The sequence below is a fragment of the Simochromis diagramma genome, unplaced genomic scaffold, assembly GCF_900408965.1.
Source record: "Simochromis diagramma unplaced genomic scaffold, fSimDia1.1 OVJJ01000021.1, whole genome shotgun sequence".
Taxonomy (NCBI): Eukaryota; Metazoa; Chordata; class Actinopteri; order Cichliformes; family Cichlidae; genus Simochromis; species Simochromis diagramma.
The window spans coordinates 233,555-247,224 of record NW_024387194.1 but is presented as its reverse complement, the minus strand read 5'-3'; the positions used below and the strand labels follow the sequence as shown (position 1 = coordinate 247,224).

The 13,670-nt window shown below is 41.3% G+C and overlaps 2 protein-coding genes across 5 annotated transcripts in view; one reads left to right on the top strand and one right to left on the bottom strand.

Annotated features, from left to right (window-relative positions):
* cnot10 (CCR4-NOT transcription complex, subunit 10) overlaps window positions 1–13,670 on the top strand; it is a 37,580-nt gene that overhangs the window by 12,812 nt on the left and 11,098 nt on the right. Inside the window, exons 1-5 of one of the 4 annotated variants that reach the window (XM_040049943.1) lie at window positions 7,894–8,104; window positions 9,632–9,723; window positions 10,447–10,608; window positions 10,688–10,838; window positions 13,302–13,438. In XM_040049943.1, the coding sequence (XP_039905877.1) occupies window positions 8,089–8,104; window positions 9,632–9,723; window positions 10,447–10,608; window positions 10,688–10,838; window positions 13,302–13,438 (558 nt within the window). In that variant the 5' untranslated portion in view covers window positions 7,894–8,088. Of the gene's footprint in view, window positions 1–7,893; window positions 8,105–9,631; window positions 9,724–10,446; window positions 10,609–10,687; window positions 10,839–13,298; window positions 13,439–13,670 lie in introns of those variants that run through there. The other 3 variants (XM_040049944.1, XM_040049942.1, XM_040049945.1) reach the window with 3 other exon arrangements.
* Window positions 482–6,426, bottom strand: calhm6 (calcium homeostasis modulator family member 6). Its single transcript, XM_040049946.1, has 2 exons — window positions 5,818–6,426; window positions 482–1,686 (listed from the first exon to the last, which is right to left on the bottom strand). The coding sequence occupies exons 1-2, from the start codon at window positions 6,361–6,363 to the stop codon at window positions 1,252–1,254; spliced, it is 981 nt and encodes a 326-aa protein (XP_039905880.1). The 5' UTR covers window positions 6,364–6,426; the 3' UTR covers window positions 482–1,251.

Sequence of the window (13,670 nt, the reverse complement as noted above, 5' to 3'; positions counted from 1 at the left end):
AAGAGGCTGGATGTTAAGACCTTTTACTCTCGCCGTTGTAATCAGAGGTAAACTTTTAATCCCACATTTCTCAACAAAATAATCAGTGCAAAGGAAACCTTTGCCTGTTCTCGTTCATACGACTTCTATAAAACAACGGTGCCAGAACACAGTGTGGCCATGAAAGATGAATGTTTCATGGCCACAGTGCAGTTGTAGTTTTAATGTGACGGAGATCTGATGTCACGTTGTTAAGGAGAGACAAGCGTAACACATTGATTCAACTCCTGAATCAGATCTACATCATAATGTCACATTTCACTGCATGTTGTACTTGAATACCCACATGGAAAAGATCTATAAATCTTCTAAAGTTTGTATGTGTCGTGTGTGAAACTTGTATGAAAAGCATACAAGAGTGAAAACTTGAAAAATTATATAAATGAAACTTGTATGTTTTGGATACTACAACAATATATGAAAGTGGCCACTTTCATGAGTAAATCATATAAGCCTTCTATGATTCACTATATAAAGTAGGCCACATCTGATGCAAGTCTTATATAAGTTTTTTCTATTTCTTTTCCATATGGGTAACTATGCGCCAGAACCCCATTTAGCTCTGTGTTGCAACCTTCTACATAACCTGATGTACACTTCCTGAGAAATTTAACTACACATCTGCTCGATGCATACCACAACAACTCGAACGGCATGGAAGATTGCAGCCTAGGGAAAAAACATGTTTCTGGTTACTACCTAAGTTAGGACATAAATTTCTTGCAGAAGTCTAAATTTAGACTCCTGCGGGACTTAAAAGGTCTTAACAGCCGCCCTTTTATGTTTACAGTGATACAAAGTGTTAGAGTAGAGTTCATCTGCTTTTTCTCTTCTTTAAACTTCTGCAGGACGGTCAAAGCAAAGAGGTTATTAACAGAATATAGGAGGTACTGTGGGAACGCAGTGGGGTAAATGCAGACACACAAACTTCACACAGGATGAAAGACTCGGGAGGATCAGACAGATTCTCCTGAGTCTGCAAACAGAACATGGAATTAAAAACTAAAGACTGACATGACAAAGGAAATACAAAATAATAAAAAGTTGCTGCACACTATCCTTCACTGTCCCACTTTATGCAACTACAATATTAAGCATACAAATGATTATTTCATGCATATTTCATTTATTCTTCAAAGTTACGAAGTTAAGAGCATTTCTAGAGCTTCTCTACTTCACACCTTTTACAGTTTAATGTGGGTAGTCTGTGACTCACAGTGGCATTCTCCCATCATCTACAAAACTAAGAACAGCTGGGTTATCTTCTACAGACTCGTTTGACTTGACTGAACTCATCCTCATCGTCCCGTTGTCAGTCTCCTGGCAGTTCTCCACATATCGGTGCAAAGTGCTGTAGTAGGTATCTTTGGAGGTGAACTTGTAGAGAGAGGAGATCTTCTCCCAGTCTCGGTTGGATGGTGTGATGACATTTTCAGGTGGTGTCTTTTCAAAGAAGGTCTTTAGGTTTCTCTCAGCAAACGCTTTGGCGTGCTTAGCCGTATAGGAATCAAGTAGATTGCTCTCCTCATGCACATACGCCTTCCAGAACTGCAGCTGCAGGTAGCTAATAGGGGAGGAGCACCGAGCCACACAGGTGAGCACCAGGTTTGTCAACATGATGAGAGTGATGAGCAGCCAACCGAGAATCTATGGACAGTATTTATAGTAAATAGTAAACAGGTAATAGAGGTAATAAAAGCAGTTTAACCGTTTAGTCACACACCAGGAAATGAAAGTCAAAAAAAATAACAAGGGAACAACGTTTCTGAAGTTCTTTAGGTCAACGGCTACAAATGAAAACAGAACACTGGTACATTTTGTCATTAAATATCAGTATCACATTTCTATGTGTATTGTGTTTATACTGCTACACTTTTAATTCACTGATAAGCACAAAAACACACTCATGAACTCAACACGATCCACTAAACTCATCATGCAAACCATGTGATCCAGTAAAATGATGATCAGACTAATTATCCCATGAATGTATTAACTTAACCATGATCATCCAGACTAATCGTGTAATAAAAGTCTCAACCTGCTGAAATGGTGAATTGACTGGTTCTACTGTAGCACATTTCTCCTCTAGCTGAACACAACATATACAACTTACTGTACTGTCTTACATCCACACACATTCATACTTTAATGGAAGCATCAGAGAGCCGCTTGGTTTAGTATCTTGCCCGAGAATATTTGGCACGCAGATTGGAGCAGCCAGGGATCGGAACAAAAACCATCTGTTAAGTGGAAGAAGTGGCTACAGCCATCCCATGATCATCCAAACTTTGTTATACAGACAAATTACCATCCAGACTTATCCATGAAAACATCATCAAACTGTTATCCTCCATCTATCCATTTGGGTGGAAGGTTGGGGGTCACGGATGATTTTCACCCACCCCAGGTGCACTTTTGTGCGGCCCTACATCACCTAACTGCACGTTGCTGGAAGCACATGATGACAGCAGAGTTCACCCAGAATGGGAGAACTGAAAACAATTCAAAGATTAAATAAATAATAATAAATACAGCATGAAAACCATAGACAGTGGCTGCAGTGCACTCATTCAGTTTCCGTTCGGCTCTTTGTACTTCACTCTTCTCGACAGCTTGCTGACTGACAACAGCACAAGCATCAGAAGTATTTACTTCAAAACCGCAACTCCTTCCTTGCTAACTACTGCACATGCTCCACTAGGGTGACCAACCGTCCTCTTTTCACGTTCTGTCCGGGATGTCTGGGAGGATGTTCGAGATTGATGAAAATGTCCGGGTTTCCTACAGAGGACCCATATGTGTGACGTCATGCCCGAGCTTTGTGAGTTGTTCTGCGCTCACAGACAGACAGTGCGCAGCAGCCTGGTGATTTTAAAAAGATGCCAAAGTGCAACTGCAGCTTTTCAGACGAACTGCAAAAGTTATTTCCCTCGTACCGTCCTGGTACTGATAAGTTTTCTTATATGAGGCCTTATTTCTGTACCATTATTTAATTCCAGAGGTTTTTAAGTTATTTTTTGCCCTTTTTGACTTGTAAAAGCATATTATTAAAGTTCTTCATGACTGGGCCAAGTGTCCTCTTCATTGGAAATCAAAATATGGTCACCCTATGCTCCACAACCCGGGAAAAGTTCAAATCAAAGCAAGTGGGAACAGTTTGGGAGCAGAAGGTTGTTAAGCTAACAAATCCTCAGAGCTACCAGTTGCAGAACTGCTTTTTTGCACCCTTAATATCAAGAGTAAGTCATGGAAGTGTTTAAATATTGACCTGGGTGTATTTAGTTCTGTAGGTGTCACGATCCTGGGTCTTTTGACCCAGCGTTTTGAGTTTTAGTTTATGGTTTATGTTTAAGTCCTTCGGGTTTTCGAAGTTCATTTTTTATCATGCCTAGGTTGTTATAGTTTGTTATTAGATTCCCTTGTGTCTTCCACCCCTGTTAAGTCTCCCTTGCCCTTCATGTGTTTCATGTCGGTGTCTTATGTTTCCTGTTTTATTTTGAAGAGGTCTTGTGTTCCTGTGTTCGTTGTGTTTAGTTTTACTCTTCCACTGTGACGTCGTTATGTTCTTGTGTGTCAGCTGTTCCCCCGTGTGGTCCCACTTCTCTCGTTAGCCTCCTGTGTGTATTTAGTCTGTGCCTTCTCATTCAGTCTCTCCCATGCCATGTCCTGCTTTCAGGTTTTCCTCACCACGTTGCCATGTTTAGAGTTTCTTTGTGTTTTCTACTTGCCAGGGTTCTTCATGTTTCCTTTCTAGTTTACCCTGTTTAGGTTATTGCTTAGTTTGCATTGTTTTCGCCCTTTTATTTTGTACTGTTCTGTCTGCTTTAATAAACGGCTCATCATCAGTTGAGTTTGATAATGTCTGCACCTGGGTCCACTCCTCACACTGCACGCAGTTTGCCTCTGCAAACTGTGACATTAGGAGTGATGAGTAAATCTAGTCATTAAACTTTTCTAGTTAACAAAGCTAGTTCAACCCTGCGCTGTGTTGTTTTGTGTTCAGTATAGTGCAGGTACATGTTGCTGTCTCAGAGTGCTCACACAGAGAAACACTGACTATGGTTCGAAATCTGCCTGTGTTCTACTGTTAGCCTCTGTGTGGCCAGTGTTATGAGCTTCATTCAGCACAGTGGTTCCTAAACTTTTTTGCTGGGCTCCCCCTTGTTTTACAAGAAAAATGTTCGCGCCCCCCCCCGCCCCCTGCACGCACACATCCTCTAACCACACACACCCATATTTTGCGCCATTGCGGTTTATTTCACACCACAAACATTTAGTAAATAATTAAGGCCCCACACTTTGGGAAGGTCTGATTTAGCAGATGTTAGCCAGTCCTCAGCTAACAACTGTTAGCAGGTTTAATTCACCTGAGAGATAGCTGCTTTCCACTATCACAGTAGAACTCGTTTCACAAGCTGGGATAGCAGTGCTTTTGTTGTTTTTTGTATAAAACGTCAAGTTAGCACATTAGTTTTGCTGTAGTTATTTTGCCATTATTATTCTCATTGTACAACTGTTTAGTGACATTAAAGGCATTCTAGTCTATTCAATATCTAATTAATTGCTTTGTTTAATACATTCCTGTTTTCCCTGCTGTGACTGGTTAATACCACTAAATAACTGAAGCATTTGAAATTCTGTGTGTTACAGTTGAAATATAAGCAGAATTTGACTAAAGGTCAAAGGTCACTCTTTTGAGGATGCTAATGTTCACATTTTGGACAGAGAAGACAGATGGTGTGAAAGAAGCATCTGTGTCCACTGTGAACAGACATCTTATTCTGCTGGGTGTGGTGGGAGGGTTAGCTTACTGCACGGTGTCCTGCAGGTTTTAGACGTGTCCTTGATCCAACACAGCTGATTTAAGTGGCTAAATGACCTCCTCAACATGTCTTGAAGTTCTCCAGAGGCCTGGTAATAAACTCATCATGTGATTCAGGTGTGTTGACCCAAGGTGAGATCTAAAACCTGCAGGACACCGGCCCTCGAGGCCTGGAGTTGGACACCCCTGACTATTAAACCCAAGTAAGCAAGTGTCACAGTCATGCAGACTTAGTGTTAGTGTGGAAGACCCAAATGTAGACATGTCAGGGTGCGTCCAACAAAAAATGAGCTGTTTATGATGCTGAGAAAACGAGAAGTGAAATCTAAACAAACACACACACGTGTGTATTTATATCCTTGTGGGGACGCCTAATTGACACAATGCTTTCCCTAGCCGCTTACCCTAACCCTAACACACACACACACACACACACACACACACACACACACACACACACACAAAACACCAACCAAACCACAAATCGAATTTCAAAATAATGACTAGAAAAAACCCAAAACCTACAAAACACTGGGTCAAATGACGTTTGATGGTAAAGCAGATCATAGCAGATTGTATAAACAGGAGCGTAAAGCTCTGAGAGAACATGAACTAACTCCTGAACACAACTGGGAACCACTGCAGAATTAAGTAACACAAATAATAACATTAAAAATATGATAAACAATGCCAATGAAAATCAAAGCATTTACACCGTAGGCATCTCTAGCTGTTCTATTGAGCAAATAACTTTCAGTTTGCTGATAGTTTTTAGATAAAAAACCCAAACAGATCTAAAGAACTCTTTCACATGAGTGTGAAAGCAGCAGAGCATTTTACGTAGGCAAGGCAAGGCAAATTTATTTGTATAGCACAATTCAACAACAAGGTGATTCAAAGTGCTTTACAGAGACATTAGAAACAAAAACAGATAAAAAGCATGATTTAAGTACCTGAGACTCAGCTCGGAGATTAAGCAGAACATCTTCTCTCACAGCCTGAGGTACACTAATGCTTTTCCCACACGGGAACCTGTGCAGCTCCTTCTCACACTGGATCTCAGAGTTCCTATCTCTGCACACGTGTTTGTTGTAAATGCTCACATTGGTACCTGTCATGGCACACTCGTAGTAGTTTCCATTGAGTAAAGCTACAGCTATCCAAGTAGAAGGCGCAACAAGCGCAAAGGTGCCGATCTGACAGAGGACCACACCAGCGGCAACCAGCTTCTTGCAGCACAAAAGCTTGTCCGTACGCCGGCACAGACCCGTCAGCAGCTTCCACGTTTTCTTACTGAGGATGTAACCCAGCAGCAGCAGAGCCAGAGCTGGCACCAGCAGGAACACTATCCCATAGACAAAGTTCAGCTCGTTGCAGGGACACTTAAATACCACTGCAGAGAATATCTGCTCTCCTCCCGCTGTCAACAGAGCTATCAGGCCAAAACCAAGGTTGGTCTGTTTGCCTGCAATGTTCAGAACAGTCTTAAACTTGTCCATCTTCAACTGCTGTGTAAATAAGCGACTGCTGAGAAACAACGTCTGTTTCACTTCCAGCTTCAATGTTAGCTGCACCGCTGAGTCCTCTACCACTTCCTCTTTGAAAAATAGCACACGAGATGACAGTGACTGCTCTTCCTGCATTATAGGGCCCCTTGTTTACACCTGCATAAAGATAAGATAAGATGACCTTTATTAGTTTCACAGGTGGGAAATTTGTTTTGTTACAGCAAAAGTGCAAAATTATGTAGCAGAAATTAGAAAACACTGGAGCAGATTTCACCAAATAAAGTGAAAACAAAGCAGGCTCTGTAAGATCCGACACTGTTGTAACAGGACATAAATGTCAAAGGTTACTTTTGGTTAAAAGGAAATCCCAGTCAGCATATGAGAGTCTACTAAACAGCAATTCCATTTCCACCTTTGCAGAAAGTAATAAAGAACAAGTTGAATTATACTTTTTATTGAGGAAAGTACAAAGGGAATGTATCACATTTCAAAAAATCTGATTTATTGATTAATTTACTTAATATATGTTCTTTTTGAATTTGCTATTTTAATCCAAACTTGAGAGAGAGAGCCCTGCGGCCGCCTGTCCAAGGTTTACCCCGCCTCTCGCCCTGAGTCCCCTTTGACCCCTTTGACCCCTTTAGATGGAATCCAAAGTTTTTCATTTTAATCCTGAATCCAAACTGGAAGCTGGTTCCACAGAAGAGTGGCCTGAAAGCTGGAGGCTCTTTTAAATACTCTAGGAACTACAAGCCTGCAGTGCGAGAGCGAAGTGCTCTATCTATCTATCTATCTATCTATCTATCTATCTATCTATCTATCTATCTATCTATCTATCTATCTATCTATCTATCTATCTAGACGAGAACAAAGTAGAACAAAATACAAAGCACAAGACAGAAGACATTATGAAAATAAAACTGGAATTAACGCCGAGATGAAGACTCGAACCTAACACAAAGGTAAATGAACACAGAGAAAAGGCTTCAGACATGAGACAAATCCATAGATGAAACCAGGACAGAATGGACATGAAGGGAAACTGACATCAGCAAAAGAAGAAGTAAAAGACTAACAAACTAGGCCCGGTGAGTGAATCTTTGAAGTTCAGGAACCTCAATTTTCCTGAATGGGAGGAAGAGAGGAAGGGGTGATGGTTTTACAAAATCCAAAGGAAAACAGGAGAAATGAGAAGCACAGGAAGAAACAGGAGGGAGGAGACGGTTCTATCTCGACTCACTGGTTTGAATAGCATCTTGTTTATGCTGAAAGAAGACAATTGATCAATAACTTGGTGATATGAAACTGGACTTGGTGTATGGTGAACTTTATCAGGCTATATTTTGGTTTTTAAGGCAGACTCATTTGTTTGGGACGATTTGAGTGTTTTTTAACGCTTCAGTTCACACTCCACACCAGAGGGTGGCGGTATTTCACCGTTTTGCTGTTTGCCAACCGCCAATAAAGGAAGGAAGAAGAAGATTTTCCTGACACGCGCATATCGACAGGGGGCGGTACTGCCTTATCATGCGACGTTTGAAGCTATCGCCAAACAGCAAAGAAGAAACAGTTCCGTGATAATTGGATAGATTTCTGCTAGGCTAACCTCTGTGTTTGAAAAGTTTGCACATTTATTCGTTATACTGGTGTTGTTTTAGTTTATCGCAGTAACCCGGTCTGGTCTACTTTTAATTTTCTCTTAAGAAACCCTCAGAAATGGCAGAAAATACAGGTGAGTGTGAAGATTACCCAAGTAGCTTGCTGTGGTTGACAAGAGCTAGCTTTAACCCATTAAGCAGACCCATTTGTCTCTCATGAAAAGCCGCCCATGTATTTCACTGGGATTTACTCATGTCTTGGTCTTTCAGTCTTTATTTATTGGTGTGTTCTGGATCCTCGGGATCCCAATGACTTCTCTCGGTTAACTTAGACGGTTTGTGTGCTGCAGCAGGCGCTTTTCCCTCTCTGCCTTCGTTTGGGCTAAACTAAGATGAATCAACGGAATTTTAGTCCTCGCTCGTTTACAACGTGAGCTTTATGGTACATTTAATCCAGCCAATAGTAAAACCTCGGTAGTAAAACCGTAAGCCCTCGAGCCCTTTCAAAAACAGTCAGCCGCTAACAGCTAGCAGCTAATGCAGCACCAGATTAGAACGAGTAGCCCTTTATTATCGATGTACACGTACGACGTTGTCCACGCCAACTGTGTAGGTATAAAATAGAAATGGTAAGACAGCAGGAATGTATACAAAACAAGAGAACGGCGCACATCGGAGAACAGGTTGTAAAGGACTTGGTCTGAGTGTGTGAGTGATGAGCGTTACTCAGACCGTGGGTGGGATCGTGTCCGATACCAGTGTTGTGCCAAAAAATTTTGTCTGCAAAAAACTGATTGCTCGTATTTAAACTGTTATAAATAACTTGTTGGTCTGTAATATGTGAAACATGTCAGATGTTTCCCTCACGAATGATATCAAGTCAGTTATAAACAACATTCCTGTAACAAGGTACAAGCCACAATCAGTTTTTAGCAGTGACCTTTTATATTTAAAAAAATCTCGTTAAGATTGAAACTGTCTTTAGTAAGACTAATCTGGCCAAGCGGGAATTGCAACAAATATTACAATAGTTCTGTAAACATATTTTAAGTGGAGGAAAAGGACTGGATTGGTTATAATGCAAGTACAACACACAGAGTTTAAATATACTTGAAAAACAGGTAATTTTTAAATTTTATATATAAGCCCTTTGTAAACCCCGTTCACTGAGGCGATCACTGTTTGGCACAACACCGGTCCGAAAGGCTCCAGGGACGAAGCTGTTTTTAAGCCAAGGGCAGCGGGTCAAACAGGTGGGGGGCGAGGTGTAAGGGCTGACCTGTGACAGGAGGAGCAGGTGATGACCCTAACCCTGGCCTTGTTTGGTGAATGCTCTGAACAGGTTGGTTTTATATGGATAAATCATACAATCAAAGAGGCACTATTTATGTAAGTTGGCTTGTTTGTACATTGTTATGCGTATTACACTCAGTGGCACTTTATTAGGTACACCCCCTTAATGGAAGTTCAGCAAATATTTTCTTCACATCATCTGTGTGAGTCCATTTTGCTTAATTTTAACTTTTGCTGCAAAACAGTTTCTAAAAAAATCCTCACAAATGTTTATCATGTAACCAACAAATAAAATGTATACTATTTATGGGTATTCACAAATTGGTGTTTCAGCTTATACTTAATATTATTATTTATTTTTAAATCAGAGCAAAATGAGGCAAAGCATGACGGCTCACCGTCCCCGGGGATGACAGACCAGGAGAAGGAGATGGCAGCCAGCGCATATGAAGCATTTACGGTAAATAATCAAACATTTCAACTTAACCCACAGTGTCTTCTGACAATGAATGTGTATATAAAAAAATACTGCAAGTGGTTCTAATTTCTTCTTTAGAGAAGTGAGAGAGATGTGAATATGAACACATTCAGTACTCGGAGCAAAGCAACTGTCACTTTTATGTTGTTTTGCTGTGTTTGTAGAAATGGTCTATATGAGCGTTTAGCTGAGATCTAGAGGTTTCTGTGGACACACGCTGGGACTTATGTTACAGCCGATTCAACAGGATCTGCCCCGTTTTGCCCCCCAGTACCGAGGGTGCTGGGGCTCAAGAGGTTAACTGGATAGAGTGGAGGCAGTGTCAGAGTATATTATGTTAACTGTTGCACAGCATGAGGGGTCTTCTAGGTATTTCAGATAGTCTTTTTGAGTGCATCATCTATGACGAGTGAGTCACACTAACCAGAGTAAAATGAGCAAACTGCTCGTTCCACAACAGTATCTCTACCTGAAATGGTCTAAGCCCCTAAAATGTGACACCGTCCACATTTATGAGGCAATTCCAGTCTTAGCCAAGTTTTTAGAGGGCCGTGGAAATCCTGAATAAAATGAAAGTACTCGTAAACTCCTGCTCATCAGTTCACGCTGTATACTCAGGTATGACCAGCTGTTCTTTTTCTTGTTATTTGTCGTATTTGTGAGAAGAAATCCAAACATTGTGAAACGTTGTTTTTTTTCTTCTAGGCTGGGAGATGTGACGAGGCGCTCAGACACCTTGAAGCCCTGCAAGAGCTCACTAAAGAGGACTACAAGATTGCAATGAATAAAGCTGTTGTTGAGTTTTACAAAAGCGGTCAGACGACCACAGGGCTGCTGAAGCAGACCCTGATGTCAATGAAGAACCAGGTAATTAAACCGAGTTCTTTTCATAGGTTTAATCCTTGTTTGCAGTAAACTAGAGCCTGGCTTACTTTCTGTGTTTCAGGTTCACACGTCAGCAGAAGATGTTGATGGTTTGGATGATGTTGAAAATAGTTTCCTGTACTACAATCAAGCTATCATCCACTATTACATGCGGCAGTTCTCTGATGCGATCTGCATCGGAGAAAAGCTCTACCAGTTTCTGGAACCGTTTGGTATGTCGTGCTAACTTCCATGCATTTAATTGGCAGGGTTGTTGCAAAGCATCAGCTCCAGGATGTGATGTTGTCAGCTGCCGTTTTTCTTCTTTGTAAGGCCGGCTCAGTTGTGCGCTCTTTCTGAAATATCTTACTGACTGTGAATGGAGAGCCAGTCCCCTCTTATGTATGTTTAAGGTGATAAGTTCAAGTGCAGCATGCAACGGTTTTTAGAATGACTTTTATTATTGTCTGTATTGTGTATTACACTGATGGTGACGATACTTTGAATATATGAAATGACAAAAACAATCAGGCAGTACAGAGTAGGGTTTGTGAGACCTTACCTGTAGTTGTATCAGCAGCAGCAGTAATGATGTCACAGTTTTGCTCACACAACAATGAAACAAGTTGGGCTCTTTCCCCGTTTCACCCTGTCAAACAACTACTTTACTATAGAGACTGTGGTTGAATCAACAATAAGGCTTTTAAGCATCAGAGTAAAGATAACCTTAAGAAGTAATGAATTAATGATTTTCTTCACTAATAAAGTTTAAATCCATTCCATCTATCCATCCATTCGCTTCCGCTTATCCTTTACAGGGTCGCGGGGGGCGCTGGAGCCTATCCCAGCTGTCATAGGGCGAAGTTTAAAGTTTAACTCATTAGAGAAAAATGACTTTCAGACGTCTCATAGAGATTAGTAGTTTAGTAGTACTGATAAGTATATAGACTCTCTGATTGATCTGAGTTAACTTCAGTAATCAAAACCATCAACATGTCTGTGAGATCCCATTCCTTCAAGACTGCTCAGAGAAGTCATTAATCAATGCTTCATGATCTCTATCAATGAGCTGCGTACCACAGGCCTTTAAAGTGGCAGTAACATTACGTAAAGGTCATCACCTGAACCAGCTATCTGTGCTTATTATAGGACAATCTGCAACCTTCAAGAACTCTCCAAGAAATTCTTGAATTAGTAGTTGTAAAACAGCTAACTGGTGGTCTGCAGGGGAATGCTTTATTTGAAGAGTTTTAGTCAGGCTTCAGAATTCAAAGTTCAGAAACTGTGTTAGTGAAGGTTAAAATGATCAAATCTAAACAGCTTTTAACAGATGTGTCTGTGAAGGTTCTCAGTCATCCAGCTCATTGTAGTCCCAGAACTGAAGCTTCTCAGATGAGAGGTGAAACCTTTTCAGTGCAGACACTTTTCTTTCCAAGCTCCTTAAACAACGTTTAACAGACAGCCGACTGTTGTTATTTATTGTTTTATTAAAAAAGAAAGTAAATAATTGACAGTGGACTCAGCTCTGTTTGCCCAGCCAGACCTCAGTGCAGTGTTTCGTACTGTTGACCTGGTTTTCTTATTTTATTACAGTGATTAGAGCATACTATTGGAGTTAAAAGTAAATGGTAAATGGCCTGTATAGCGCTTTACTAGTCCCTAAGGACCCCAAAGCGCTTTACAGTCAGTCATCCACACATTCACACACTGGTGATGGCAGCTACATTGTAGCCACAGCCACCCTGGGGCGCACTGACAGAGGCGAGGCTGCCGGACACTGGCGCCACCGGGCCCTCTGACCACCACCAGTAGGCAGCAGGTGAAGTGTCTTGCCCAAGGACACAACGACCGAGACTGTCCAAGCCGGGGCTCGAACCGGCAACCTTCCGACTATAAGACGAACTGCCACGATCGCCCAACACTGCAGTGCTGCAGAGTCCTCTTAACACACAGGTTAATTATGGAGTTCCACAGGTTTCAGTCTAAGGGCCAGTTCTGTTTACATTATACATCCTGCCCTCAGGCAGCACCAGAGTTTCACTGCTATGCAGATGATTCCCCGCTCCATCGTCAGTGAAGCCAGATGACACATGATAACCTCAGTTTTTATCTAAGTTTAAAAGCAGGAAATTTGAGGTAATCTTGTGTTTTTAACACATTCCTACGTGTGAGTGAGTGATCTTATCTGGCTTCATGGAATAATAATAATAATAATAATAAAGCAGTGAAAATGTATACTATGTCTTTAAATGTTAGGATCAGGCAGCTGAATCAGCAGTAAATTTTTCATACCTACTGATCTCTAATATTAAGGACAACTGTAACGCTGCACTGATAGCAGGACAAGAGATGAGTCCAGTGTCAGAGGCCGTATAAAGGCTACTGGTAACCTTCCCAGTACTTGTTCTGTACTTTGGTGACGTGTGAAACCTGATTGAAACAATCAAACCGCTCTTCTGCAGATGACTAGTTGCTGTTTTAGAGCTATTGGAGTCGATGATGTTCAAAGACCTTGAAAAGCCTGGAGACCCAACTCAAGACCACGTTAAAAACAAAGTCTGGCCCCTCGGGACCAAAGTACGAAGGAGTTTGGCTCAGGACTTTTGCACAGTTTTGTACTGCTAATAATAATAATGGTTATTGTTTTTGTACTTGTAGTAGTTGTTGTTGATGTCTTATGTTATTTCCCCTAGAAGAAAAGTTTGCACAGTCTGTGTGCTTCCTGTTGGTGGATCTCTACCTGCTCACCTTCCAGCCAGAGAAGGCCCTCCACCTGCTGACTGTGCTGGACAAACTCTCTGTGCAAGGAAGCAACAAGAACGGCAAAGGAGAGGTAGACACAAATACAGTATGTGTTGGGGTGATAAAAACAGGAATGTGCACAGCAAAAGCAAACCCATTAGTGTGCACATTCAAGATCATCTCCTCGAGCAGCACTGCAGACACCTGCTGCTGCTTATAGAATACTCCCTGATAATCTGTTCTGTGCAAACTGACAGACTTTCATATCAGCGTCTGTTGTAGCCAGAGATTTCACTCCAGTTCTCATGAAATCTGAAATGAAA

Coding starts and splice junctions, on each gene's coding strand:
- calhm6 (XM_040049946.1), bottom strand. CDS start 6,363: ATGGACAAGTTTAAGACTGTTCTGAACATTGCAGGCAAACAGACCAAC. Junction 1,687..5,817: donor ATCTCCGAGCTGAGTCTCAG/GTACTTAAATCA, acceptor TACTGTCCATAG/ATTCTCGGTTGGCTGCTCAT.